Source organism: Periophthalmus magnuspinnatus, chromosome 15, assembly GCF_009829125.3.
Source record: "Periophthalmus magnuspinnatus isolate fPerMag1 chromosome 15, fPerMag1.2.pri, whole genome shotgun sequence".
Taxonomy (NCBI): Eukaryota; Metazoa; Chordata; class Actinopteri; order Gobiiformes; family Gobiidae; genus Periophthalmus; species Periophthalmus magnuspinnatus.
Window position 1 is genome coordinate 27041 of NC_047140.1, and position 13948 is coordinate 40988.

General features: G+C 44.8%; 1 protein-coding gene across 2 annotated transcripts; it reads left to right on the top strand.

Moving 5' to 3' along the window:
- Positions 1–149: 149 nt before the first annotated feature.
- On the top strand, positions 150–13914 carry ppp2r5d (protein phosphatase 2, regulatory subunit B', delta). Of its 2 annotated transcripts, none has more exons than XM_033979557.2 (17): positions 150–285; positions 940–1023; positions 1814–1970; positions 3526–3725; positions 4237–4347; positions 4422–4514; positions 5006–5136; positions 5264–5323; positions 5401–5509; positions 5587–5640; positions 9503–9673; positions 9894–10021; positions 10610–10711; positions 12758–12890; positions 13048–13095; positions 13216–13326; positions 13412–13914. In XM_033979557.2, the coding sequence occupies exons 1-17, from the start codon at positions 259–261 to the stop codon at positions 13547–13549; spliced, it is 1857 nt and encodes a 618-aa protein (XP_033835448.1). In that variant the 5' UTR covers positions 150–258; the 3' UTR covers positions 13550–13914. The 2 variants fall into 2 exon arrangements, with proteins under 2 accessions (XP_033835448.1, XP_033835449.1); XM_033979558.2 differs by having other exon boundaries at positions 12818–12890.
- The last annotated feature ends 34 nt before the right edge of the window (positions 13915–13948 follow it).

A 13948-nucleotide genomic window follows, 5' to 3' on the forward strand; every position in this document is an offset into this window, starting at 1 on the left:
GTTTAGTCCTCTTTTAGCCATGGTTTAGTCCTGGTTTAATGCTTTGGTGATGGTTTGTTGCTGGGAAGAACCTCGCCCTCGGTTACTCAACTCTATCAGCCAATTAGAAAAAAGCATGTGTGCGTTGGCAGGCAGAGTCGCGGCGCAGCAACCAATGGGAGCGCTGGATTCGCCTGCGGCGCTGGGAGCAGAGTCTGACCGAGCGACAGCGCCCCAAATCCGGGCACAGACGGCACGACACGCCGCGGAGGCTGCACCATGCCCAACAAAACCAAGAAGGACAAGGTAATGTGGCAGTGGGATGTCTGTCCGGTCCTCTCACCCGGACCGCGGTGCAGTGCTTGGTCTTCCATCGGAGGCCCGTTAGCGGCTAGGCTAAAACTAAAGTCAGATGACATCCTCTTTTATAATCATTTACCCGAGTCCTGCAGCTCCCCACGGGGCCGCACCGGGCGGATATACCGGGAGGCGGCGTGTTCTGTCAAAGTGACAAAGTGACATGAGCTGGTTTTACCCAGGTTTACTCGTGTTAACCACAGCGTTAGCTGTAGAGGCTAGCTGATGATGCATTATTGATTTGGTTGAAACGGGTTCCAAAGTTCACGGTGCTCACCTGCGCCCGTCCGCAGGGTCTGCCCCTGGTACTTGCGGGTACAGGCGGGTTTAACAGAATTTAACAGGATTTTACCGGGTTTAACTGGTGGGAGGACCGTGGAGATGGGGCAGAATATTCATGACAAGGTCCTCAGCCTCCTGTAACCTGGAGTGTGTCAGTCATCCGAATCAGAGCTCTGCAAATGACACAAAACAGATTCTGTCCAGAAGAATAGGTTATAACGCATGCGCACGTTGTCTCCAAGGTCAGGGAGGGTGCGGGTTAGACTCCTGATGTCTGAGTGTTGAAGGTTGTGGATTAGAATCTCTTGTCTTCTTTTTCAGGATTCAAATAAATCCACTAAAAGCAGCTCTAAAAACAGCTTGAACAACAACAACAAAGATGGGCCTCATGAGAACTCAGACGAGGTACTGTGACGTTGCTACAATTATTTAAATAGTAGTACTAGTAAGTATTATTATTACTATGTTAATAGCGCATGGTTCCGAGCTGAGACACTGCTGATCCTATTTTAAAATATTACTCTGATCCATGTTCTAATGTTTCCACATCACCAACAGACCTGGAGTTGTGTTTTGTTTCATTCACACATGTTTAACACACAAACACACAAACCCTGCATATTTTGTCATGTGGGAATACAGGAAGTGCTCCACTGTGTTTTTAAACTCCACACACCTTCACTAGAGTCATTTGGATGATTTCAGATCTGGATTTGCCAGTCTACTGAACTAAAGGTAAAAGGAGCTGTTAACTTGAAACTACCATTTCATGACATCACAAGGTGGAACTGAGCTTTTTAAGCTTTAGAGATGTAGACAGACTAATAATAAAGGGTTGCTTAAACATGAATGAAACAAAACACAACTCCAGGTATGTTTTTGAGGAGATAATGGCATTAGAACATGGAGCTCACAGAGTTTGTGTGATACAGGAGCTTTAAAGACATTTAGACACTTGAAGTCCAGCACAGTGGCCATTTCGAACTAAAGGTTGATTTTGAAAGGGGCTTATTTGTGTGTGTTTTTATTTTGATAGAGTTTATGACTTGTGCACAAACCCTCACGCATGTTATGGCACCAGCAGATGGTGATAGGGAGACAGATTAAATCTGCAGGAGCACCACCTGATGACATCACAGGGTGTTGTGAGCAGTTTTTTTTATACATCATATTTATCTTTGGTTCTGTCTCTCAGAATAAGCGCACCCCCACCTCCGCCCCTCCTCCCACACAACTCAACAAAATCAAGTACTCCCCGGCAACCACCGTTGTCAAGAAGGAACGACGCCACAGCTCGTCACGCTTCAGCCTCAGCAAGAACCGCGAGCTGCACAAGCTGCCCGCGCTCAAAGGTACTACAAGCATGTACATGTGCTATAAGGCACTCCTGGGGTACTCCTGGGGTAGTCCTACATATATGTACTACATACCAAAATGTACTGTATCCAAGTGTAAGCTGATCTGCACAAGCTGCCCACGTTCAAAGGTACTACCCCTGTGTACTGTCATACTACATGTGTACTATTTATATATGTATTTGATTGGGACAATGCATGCTAATGAACAGACATTATTCAACATGAAAGTAAACGCACCAGTCAAAAGGGCCAAAATAAAAATTGCACACTACACTTATTGCACCGTTCCCATAATTACACATTACACTCATTCCACACATTCCACATTACACTCATTGCACAATTCCCATTATTGCACCATCCAAAATAGTGCACATTCCATTCATATGTGTGTACTATGATGCTACATGTGTGTACTATGACACTACATGTGTACTATGATACTACATGTGTATTATGTATTATGATACTACGGTGTACTATGATACTGCACATGTGTACTATGATACTACTCATTTGTACTATGATACTACATGTCTACTATGATTCTACACACGTGTACTATGATACTGCACATGTGTACCATGATACTACATGTGTACTATGATACTACAAGTGTACTACAAAACTACAGGTGTGTACTATGATACTACATGGGTGTACAATGATAGTACATGTGTGTACTATGAGACTACACATGTGTACTATGATACTACTCGTTTGTACTATGATGCTACACGTGTACTATGATACTACATGCGTTGACTATGATACTACATGTCTACTATGATACTACTCTTTTGTACTATGACACTACATGTCTACTATGATTCTACACATATGTACTATGATACTACACATGTGTACCATGATACTACATGTGTACTGTTAGGCGTGTTCTATCAAAATGACGACTGGATTCGATCAGTTCAAATCTCAAAAGTTTATTACCCTGAGAGTTACAATCTAATACAGTGCCCGGGGTCAAGTGAGCTATCCTTCGCAGCCTGTGTATGCAGCAGGCGGTCTGTCTGCCTTTCCCTTGACCCAGGGGGGGGGTTAGTATAAAAATGGTGCTGATTAAACAACCTTCAAAAGGATACAATATTCAAAGGATATATCAGTTCAGTGTTTTGATATATATATGTATATCAAATGCACCTAAAAAGCTTTATTTGAACTAATATGCATTCAGTATTTTGATATATGTATATGTGATACAACCAAGAACTTTTATTACTTGGCATACCCTTCAGTACTATGATACTACACATAGGTACTTGATACTACATGTGTACTATGGTACTATGCATGAGTACTATTTATTTTTATATACTATTTTTTATTACTGAGGTAGCCCTGAGGCACTCCCAGGGTACACAGCAGTACTACAGATACTAGCCCACTGCCCCTGCTCTAGGGAACTGTGTCAGATGCCCCGGCTGGTGTTTACGTGTTTGTGTTTTGTGTCAGATGCCCCAGCTCATGTTTATGTGTGTGTTTTGTGTCAGATGCCCTGGCTGGTGTTTATGTGTGTGTTTTGTGTCAGATGCCCCAGTGGTGGAGCGGGAGGAACTGTTTGTGCAGAAGTTGCGTCAGTGCTGCGTTCTGTTCGACTTCGTGTCTGATCCTCTGTCTGACCTCAAGTACAAAGAAGTGAAACGCGCTGGACTCAACGAGATGGTGGAGTTCATCACACACAACACCGAGGTACTCACGGACACCATCTACCCCGAGGCTGTGCTCATGGTGAGTATCCCACACACCTTTAGGACATACACACCCTGAGGTCATACACACACACTCCGAGATCATAAACACACCCTGAGGACATACATGCAAATCCTGAGATCATACACCCAAACCCCGAAGACATACACACACCCCGAGGACACCACACCCGAGGTCATACGCCCCCCCAATGTCATACGCCCCCCCCAATGTCATACACCCCCCAATGTCATACACACCCCAATGTCATACACACCCCAATGTCATACACACCCTGAGGTCATACACACACGCACACCCCAAGGTCACACACACAAATACCCCGACGTCATACACACTGTCACACCACAGACACACCCAGAGGTCATACACACACACCCTAAGGTCACACACACCCCAAGGTCATATACACACACCCTGAGGTCATACACACACCCCGACACACACACTGAAGGATGGGTCAAATGCAGGTTTAACCCAGAGACACTGAAGGATGGGTCAAATGCAGTCTCTGTGTTGTGGGTTGCAGTTTTCGATGAACGTGTTCCGGACTCTTCCTCCGTCCTCAAACCCAACCGGAGCTGAGTTTGACCCAGAGGAAGACGAGCCCACGCTGGAGGCAGCCTGGCCCCACCTGCAGGTCAGAACCAGGACTGAGCCAGGACTGAGCCAGGACTGAGCCATGACTTAAACCCTGTGACCTTCTGTCTGCAGTTGGTGTACGAGTTTTTCTTGCGTTTTCTGGAGTCTCCAGATTTTCAGCCAAATATTGCTAAGAAATACATCGACCAGAAGTTTGTGCTGTCGGTGAGTCAAACCCCTCACTTTTGATCCCTGCAGAATGACACCCCCTGCAGAGGGGCCATTCCCCAGTTTGCGTCAGAGCCGAATTTGTGGCGGACTTATATCTGTACATGCTCAGATGCTTCTGCTTAAATACGTGTCACTACGGCAACATACACAGGGACAAACTCCATGTAATAGTCTGTGTGTTTGTATGATTGTTTGCATTTGTTTATTTGGAGATGAATGTGAGCCCAGCAACCAGAACTAAACCAGGAATAAACCAGGACTAAACTTTTATTTACAAACTCTATTTCACTTAAATGAAGAAGAACTAAGGTTTGACTGACACAACATACTGTTTCTGGAGTCATCAAAATAAAGACAACCCAACGACTAGCATGACTGCAGAGCCAGCTGACTCATACTGAGGAATGACCGTGGTGTTGGTGAGTCTGACCCCTGACTCTAGCACACACAATGCAGTGACTGAGTTCCCTCCCCAACCACGGCAGTTGCTGGAGCTGTTCGACAGTGAGGACCCAAGAGAGAGGGACTTCCTGAAGACCATTCTCCACCGAATCTACGGCAAGTTCCTTGGTCTGAGAGCCTATATCCGCCGCCAGATCAACAACATCTTCTACAGGTACTAGGACTAAACTAGGTCTAAACTAGGTTTAAACCAGGACTGAACCAGGAGTAGACCAGGATTAATTGGCACTGAACCAGGACTAAATAACGAACCATTTGAATGTTGTGATTTTGTTTTTCAGATTTATTTATGAAACTGAACATCACAACGGCATCGCAGAACTACTGGAGATACTGGGCAGGTAATCCTCTGACCCCCTGACCCTCTGCTCCTCTAACCCTCCTCTCACCTCTAACGTCTCTAACCTCTCTCTCTCAGTATAATAAATGGTTTTGCACTGCCACTGAAGGAGGAACACAAAATGTTTCTAATCCGAATCCTGCTCCCCCTGCACAAAGTCAAGAGTCTGAGCGTCTACCACCCCCAGGTACTGGACCAGGACTAGACCCAGGACTAGACCCAGGACTAAACCAGGACTAAAGCAGGTCTATCCCTGCGTTTCAGTTGGCGTACTGTGTGGTGCAGTTCCTGGAGAAGGACAGCAGCTTGACAGAGCCGGTGAGTTTCTAGAACATAAAGACCTGATCCAAACCCAGCCCAGCCCCGTCCCTGCTCTGGGTCTCTTAGGCCTATATGTATTTTTGGGGCCGATACTGACTACAGTTGAAGGGGCTTTTGAGATGCCGATATATTTAGTGATGTAAAAATTCACTGTAGATCTTTAACTGATATAAAACTGAGGTTTGGTTCTATTTGGTTTTGTTTGGTTCTATGTGGTTCTGTTTATTTCTGTTTAAGTTGGGTTTGACATACAAAAAGTCCAGTAGCATGAACACAGCCTCTGTCTCTCTACAGTAGGCCTGTGTATGGTGTCTCTACCAGGGACTGCATATATACACTCACCTGAAGGATTATTAGGAACACCATACTAATACGGTGTTTGACCCCCTTTCACCTACAGAACTGCCGTAATTCTATGTGGCATTGATTCAACAAGGTGCTGAAAGCATTCTTTAGAAATTTTGGCCCATATTGATAGGATAGCATCTTGCAGTTGATGGAGATTTGTGGGATGCACATCCAGGGCACGAAGCTCCCGTTCCACCACATCCCAAAGATGCTCTATCGGGTTGAGATCTGGTGACTGTGGGGGCCATTGTAGCACAGTGAACTCATTGTTATGTTCAAGAAACCAATTTGAAATGATTCAAGCTTTATGACATGGTGCATTATCCTGCTGGAAGTAGCCATCAGAGGATGGCTGAAGAGATGGACATGGTCAGAAACAATGTTCAGGTAGCCTGTGGCATTTAAACGATGCCCAATTGGCACTGAGGGACCTAAAGTGTGCCAAGAAAACATCCCCCACACCATTACACCACCACCACCAGCCTGCACAGTGGTAACAAGGCATGATGGATCCATGTTCTCATTCTGTTTACGCCAAATTCTGACTCTACCATTTGAATGTCTCAACAGAAATTGAGACTCATCAGACCAGGCAACATTTTTCCAGTCTTCAACTCTGTCCAATTTTGGTTAGCTCGTGCAAATTGTAGCCTCTTTTTCCTATTTGTAGTGGAGATGAGTGGTACCTGGTGGGGTCTTCTGCTGTTGTAGCCCATCCGCCTCAAGGTTGTGCGTGTTGCGGCTTCACAAATGCTTTGCTGCATTCCTCGGTTGTAACGAGTGGTTATTTCAGTCAACGTTGCTCTTCTATCAGCTTGAATCACTTGGCCCATTCTCCTCTGACCTCTAGCATCAACAAGGCATTTTCACCCACAGGACTGCCGCATACTGGATGTTTTTCCCTTTTCACACCATTCTTTGTAAACCCTAGAAATGGTTGTGCGTGAAAATCCCAGTAACTGAGCAGATTGTGAAATACTCTGACCGGCCCGTCTGGCACCAACAACCATGCCACGCTCAAAATTGTTTAAATCACCTTTCTTTCCCATTCTGACATTCAGTTTGGAGTTCAGGAGATTGTCTTGACCAGGACCACACCCCTAAATGCATTGAAGCAACTGCCATGTGATTGGTTGATTAGATAATTGCATTAAGGAGAAATTGAACAGGTGTTCCTAATAATCCTTTAGGTGAGTGTAAATGACATGGCTAACATATTAGCTGCTGTGTTCCAAGCAGGAAGCGAAGGGTGCGCTTTCGACTCCATCGACTAAAAACTGAAACCCTCTCTCTGAAACTGCTCCTGATAGACTTGTCATTCTGACCTGACCTTTATTTCACTATTATGTCTGTAAACCAAGATATGAACATTAATAATAGACCAATCAGGCGCCTTCTTTCCACAAGGTTGCTCCCTTAACCATTAGCAACAGGTTTGATTGACAGTGTTGCTAAGCGCCCGCTCCCTGCTAAACCTGCATTGTGACAAGTACTTAATGGTTTATCAATACAATGATTTTAATAAATGTGTGGCACCAGAATTCCAACAAATTCAAACGAAAACTATAAGAATCAAAACCACTGATTTCTCGCAGTCTGAATTGTAAATGTCACCGATCAGCGACTCAGTGATAACTTCAGAAATCACTAAAACCAGAATTTCAAGTTCAAATTTTGACACTCACCCAAACAGCGGCATACAAAACTTGACCAGTGAGGTCAAGGTTAAAATGGGGATTCAACTTTTCTCAGCCGGGTAACTGTAGGGAGAGAACCTCCAGTGTCTGACAGATGGAGTAAAGCAGTGGTCCAAACCACCAGGCCGTGGACCGGTACTGGTCCTTGGATCATTTGGTACCGGGCCACCGGCCATCCAAGAAATAATTAATTATTTCCGTTGTTTTTATTATCTGAGTCTGAACAATCGTTTATTTTGAAAAATCTTTTATTTTGAAAAATGACCCGATTCTCTCGGTTATCTTTCCGTCACTTGAGCGCCGACAACTTACAAATGCAAAATGAGTAAAAACCCCCCCTGGTCCACAGTAAAATTTTCAAGCGTTGGCCGGTCCGCGGTGATAAAAAGGTTGGGGACCACTGGAGTAATGGATGCCACCTCAAAAGGATTGTAGAGTCTGTATTCTCAACAGACCAGATGCCCAATGAACCCAAATGCCCGTTGACTAACCTCGGGTGGTGATTTGACGGTGACATTTACCTTTCAGACTGCAAGAAGTCAGTGGTTTTGATTCTTCTGGTTTTGTTTTGTATAACTATGAATTCTGGTGCCCCACATGTATTAAATTCATTGTACTGACTCACATTTCTACCACAGAGACACACTACATAATAGAACTCGATATGGTATAACATCTACATTCGACTGGGGCCCAGGACGCAACGTGCCAACTTCTGCAAATAAGGTCACTGCTTAGATCAGATCTTTCTAGAAGTAGCCTCAATCAATAAGGTCACTGTTTAGGTCAGATCTTAATAGGGGTAGCCTCAGTCAGTAATTTCACTGCTTAGGTCTGATCTTATAAGTCCACAGAGTGGTCAGTTCCTCTGGTCACACCAATAATGAAGAGCCGGGGTTAAATGCAGGCTGCTCGCACAGCAGTTTGTCAAAAGTGTGAAGACCCAAATCTGCATACAGTTCTGAAGTTACTTTGGAGAGTTTTACTCAGGAGAGTTTTACTTTGGAGAGTTACTTTGTATAGTTACTTTGGAGTGTTACTTTGTAGCATTAAGCATCACTTAAACAAGATTCACCAAAGATTCACCTCACTGTGACCAATGAGACAAAGAGTGATGGTTCTGGTTTGACAGGTGATCATGGAGCTGTTCTGTTTCTGATGGTTCTGGTTTTACAGGTGATCATGCAGCTGTTGTGGTTCTGCTCTGGTTCTGATGGTTCTGGTTCTACAGGTGAGCATGGGACTGTTGTGATTCTTTTCTGGTTCTGATGGTTCTGGTTCTACAGGTGATCGTGGGGCTATTGTGGTTCTATTCTGATTGTGATGGTTCTAGTTCTACAGGTGATCATGGGGCTGTTGTGGTTCTGTTCTGGTTCTGATGGATCTGGTTTTACAGGTGATCATTGGGCTGTTGTGGTTCTGATGGTTCTACAGGTGATCATGGGGCTGTTCTGATTCTTTTTTTGATGGTTCTGGTTCTACAGGTGATCATGGGTCTATTGTGGTTCTTATGGTTCTGGTTCTACAGTTGTTGTGGTTCTGTTCTGTTTCTGGTGGTTCTGGTTCTACAGGTTATCATGCAGCTGTTGTGGTTCTGTTCTGATGATTCTGGTTCTACAGGTGATCATGGGATTGTTGTGGTACTGTACTGTTTCTGATGATTCTGGTTCTACAGGTGATCATGGGGCTGTTGTGGTTCTGTTCTGATGGTTCTGGTTCTACAGGTGATCATGTGGCTGTTGTGATTCTATTCTGGTTCTGATGGTTCTCGTTCTACAGGTGATCATACGGCTGTTGTGGTTCTTGTTCTACAGGTGATCATGGGGCTGTTGAAGTTCTGGCCAAAGACCCATAGTCCCAAAGAGGTGATGTTCTTGAACGAGCTGGAGGAGATCCTGGATGTCATCGAGCCTCAAGAGTTTGTCCGAGTCCAAGAACCTCTGTTCAGACAGCTGTCCAAGTGTGTGTCCAGCCCCCACTTCCAGGTACTGGACGGGGACTAGACCAGGACTAATGCAGGTCTAGACCAGGACTAAACCAGGACTGAACCTGGACTAGACCAGGACTGTTCAGGCAACTGTCCAAGTGTGTGTCCAGCCCCCACTTCTAGGTACTGGACGGGGACTAGACCAGGACTAGACCAGGACTAACCCGTGTGTCCTGTTTGTCTGTTCCGCGTGCGTCTGTTCCGCGTGTGTCCTGCAGGTGGCGGAGAGAGCGCTGTATTACTGGAATAATGAGTACATCATGAGTCTGATCAGCGATAATGCAGCAAAGATCCTCCCCATAATGTTCGCCGCTTTGTACAAGAACAGCAAGAGCCACTGGAACAAGTGAGGAACACACACAGAACACACACATATACTGAGAGAACACACAGAACACACACAGGTGTGGACCTGGTTTAGTCCTGTTTAAACCTGGTCCAGACCTGGTCCAGACCTGGTCCAGACCTGGTCCAGACCTGGTCCAGACCTGGTTTAGACCTGTTTTAGTCCCAGTTAAGTTCTGGTCCAGACCTTGTTTAGACTTGGTCTAGACTTGGTCTAGACTTGGTCTAGACTTGGTCTAGACCTGGTTTAGTCCTGGTTCAGTCCTGGTTCAGTCCTGTTTCAGACCTGGTTCAGACCTTGTTCAGACCTGGTCCAGACCTGGTTTAGTCCTAGTTCACACCTGCTTTAGACCTGGTTCAGTCCTGGTTCAGATCTGGTTTAGACTGGTTCAGACCTGGTTCAGACCTGGTTCAGACCTGGTTTAGTCCTGGTTCAGACCTGGTTCAGACCTGGTTCAGACCTGGTTCACACCTGGTTCACACCTGGTTCACACCTGGTTCACACCTGGTTCACACCTGGTTTAGACCTGGTTCAGTCCTGGTCCAGACCTGGTTTATTCCTGGTTCAGACTTGTTCTCTTTGTTCCAGAACGATTCATGGTCTGATCTATAATGCTCTCAAACTCTTCATGGAAATGAACCAGAAACTGTTCGACGACTGCACCCAGCAGTACAAGGCCGATAAGCAGAAGTACGTACAAGTAATACTCCTACTACTGTCCTAAAGCACCCAGCAGTGCAACCCGAATTCCAATGAAGTTGGGACGCTGTGTAAAACTTAAAAAAAATATACAGAATACAATGATTTGCAAATCCTTTTCAACCTATATTGAACTGAATAAATTACAAAGACATGATATTTAATGTTCAAACTGACAAACTTTATTGTTTTTATGAAAATATTCACAAATTTTCAATTTAATGTCTGCAACACATTCCAATAAAACTGGGACAGGGGCATGTTTACCACTGTGTTACATCACCTTTCCTTTTAACAACAATCAATAAATGTTTGGGAACTGTAGACACTAGTTGTTGAAGCTTTGCAGGAGGAATCCTTTCCCATTCTTGCTGAATGTACAACTTCAGTTGCTCACAGTCCGGGGTCTCCGTTGTCATATTCTGCGCTTCATAATGCACCACACATTTGGGAGCTAGGTCTGGACTGCAGGCAGGCCAGTCTAGTACTTGCACTCTTTTACTAAGAAGCCACCATGTTATAACATATGCAGAATGTGGCTTGGCATTGTCTTGCTGAAATTAGCAGGGACATCCCTGAAAAGGACGTTGCTAGGATGGCAGCATATGTTGCTCCAAAACCTGTATGTACCTTCCAGCATTAATGTTGCCTTCACAGATGTTACCCATGCCATGGGCACCAACACACCTCTATACCATCACAGATGCTGGCTTTTGAACTTTGTGCTGACAACAATCTGGATGGTCCTTTTCCTCATTGGCTCATATGAGACAACGTCCGAGATTGTTTTTGGAAATCATGGACGTTGCGTCATGGTCAGACCACAGCACATTTTTCCACTTTATGTCAGTCCATCTCAGGTGAGCTCAGGGCCAGAAAAGCTGGCGGCATTTCTGGAGGTTGTTGGCATGCAGCTTTCGCTTTGCATGGTACAGTTTTAACTTGCACTTGGAGATGTAGAAACGAACTGTGTTAACTGACAGTTGTTTCCTGAAGTGTTTCTGAGCCCATGTGGTAATATTTTTTACACATTCATGTATTTTTTTAATACAGTACTGCCTGAGGGATCGAAGGTCATGGGCATTCAGTGTTGATTTTCGGCGTTGCCGCTTACGTAGAGATTTCTCCAGATTCTTTTAATCTTATGATGATGTTATGAACCGTAGATGATGAAATGCCTAAATTTCTTGCAATTGCATGTTGAGAAACATTTTTAGACCGTTGGACTATTTGCTCACGCAGTTGTTCACAACGCGGTGAACCTCTCCGCATCCTTGCTTGTGAATGATTGAGCCCTTTGGGGATGCTCCTTTTATACCCAATCATGACACTCACCTGTTTCCTATTAACCTTTACCTGTGGAATGTTCCAAACAGGTGTATTTTAAGCATTCATCAACTTTCCCACTCTTTTGTTGCCCCTATCCCAGCTTTATTGGAATGTGTTGCATCAAATTGAAAATGAGTGAATATTTGCATAAAAACAATTAAGTTTAGCCGTTTGAACATTAAATATCATGTCTTTGTAGTTTATTCAGTTCAATATAGGTTGAGAAGGTATTGTAAAATGTTCTGCATTTTTTTGTGTGCAAGTTTTACACAGCATCCCAACTTCATTGAAACTGGGGTTGTACAAGGCCAACAAGCAGAAGTATGTACAAATACTACTACTACTACTGTTGTAAAGCACCCAGCAGTACAAGGCCGACAAGCAGAAGTACGTACAAATACTACTACTGCTATTGCTACTACTACTCTCCTAAAGCACCGAGCAGTACAAGGCCGATAAGCGGAGGGACACTATTACTATTACTACTGTCCTAAGGCGCCCAGCAGTACAAGGCCAACAAATGGAAGAACGTACAAATACTACAAATACTACTACTACTACTGTCCTAAAGCTCCCAGCACTACAAGGCCAATAAGCAGAAGTATTACTAATACATAAATTAGTAATATTACTACTACTAGTACTGTCCTGAAGTACTAGTGCTGACTTTTTTTTTTTTATAAAGAACAGCTCTTTCGGTTACCATAGATACGATGGTCCATGTACTGCAGCGCCCCCTGCTGATGGACTGTTGTACTTCTGTGTCAGGGAAAAATACAAGCTGAAGGAGAGAGAAGAAGTGTGGAGCAGGATCGAGGGGCTGGCCCGACAAAACCCACAGGTACTACACCACTGTCCTGTGTACTCCTACTACAGTATGTACTACTACAGGATGTACTACTATTCCTGTCCTATGTACTACTACTACTACAAATGTCTGTGTAGTACTACTACAGTATGTACTAAACATGGACTGATATTTGTCTGTGTTTTTTTAGAGCCACAAAATGCAGCCTCTGCGTCCAGGACTGTGCCCAGACCAACAGGTCAGTGTCCCCCTCTGTACACACGCTCACACACATAAACATACACCCACACATTCACACAAGTACACATACACACAGTCAGTTTCCCTGTGACTTCCTGTAAACAGTGTCTTCCTGTAGGTGGCGCTGGTGGACAGCCTGAGCGTGGTTTACTCGATGGAGATGGACACACCCACCACAGAAGAAGACATCCAACTGCTGAAGAAGACAGTGGAGAGCGAGGCTGCACAGGTACTGAGCTCTGATTGGTCTGTTTAACCCTGCTCTGCTCTGATTGGCCTGTTTAACCCTGCTCTACTCTGATTGGCTGTGTCAGGGTGTGAAGGACCTAAAGAAGGACAAGGTACTGATGAGGAGGAAGTCTGAGTTGCCACAGGACGTTTACACTATCAAAGCTCTGGAGGCCCACAAGCGAGCCGAAGAGTACCTCACAGCCAATCAGGAGGCTCTCTGATCCCTCACAGCCAATTAGGAGGCTATCTCATCCACCACAGCAAATCAGGAGGCCCTCTGATCCCTCACAGCCAATCAAAAGGCTCTCTAATCCTCTACAGCCAATCGTGAGGTTCTTTTATCCTCTACGGCCAATCAGGAGGCTCTCTGATCCTCTACGGCCAATCAGAGATAGTTACTAACACTGCTCCATGTCCCACCTCTAACCCTACCCCTCCACTGCAGCAGCCAATCATGCGTCAGCACGGACACTGAATGTAGTCAACCAATCAGAGCGCAGGACTAATCTAAGAGAAGGCGGACATTTTGTGTCATTCCACGCTTTGATTGGACCAAACGTTTCATCCAATAAAAACTGTTTGTCTCAAAAGGGTTTTGTGTTTATTAAAAATATGAAATA

Coding starts and splice junctions, on each gene's coding strand:
- ppp2r5d (XM_033979557.2), top strand. CDS start 259: ATGCCCAACAAAACCAAGAAGGACAAG. Junction 4,348..4,421: donor CAGCCTGGCCCCACCTGCAG/GTCAGAACCAGG, acceptor TTCTGTCTGCAG/TTGGTGTACGAGTTTTTCTT. Junction 5,137..5,263: donor ATCAACAACATCTTCTACAG/GTACTAGGACTA, acceptor TTTGTTTTTCAG/ATTTATTTATGAAACTGAAC.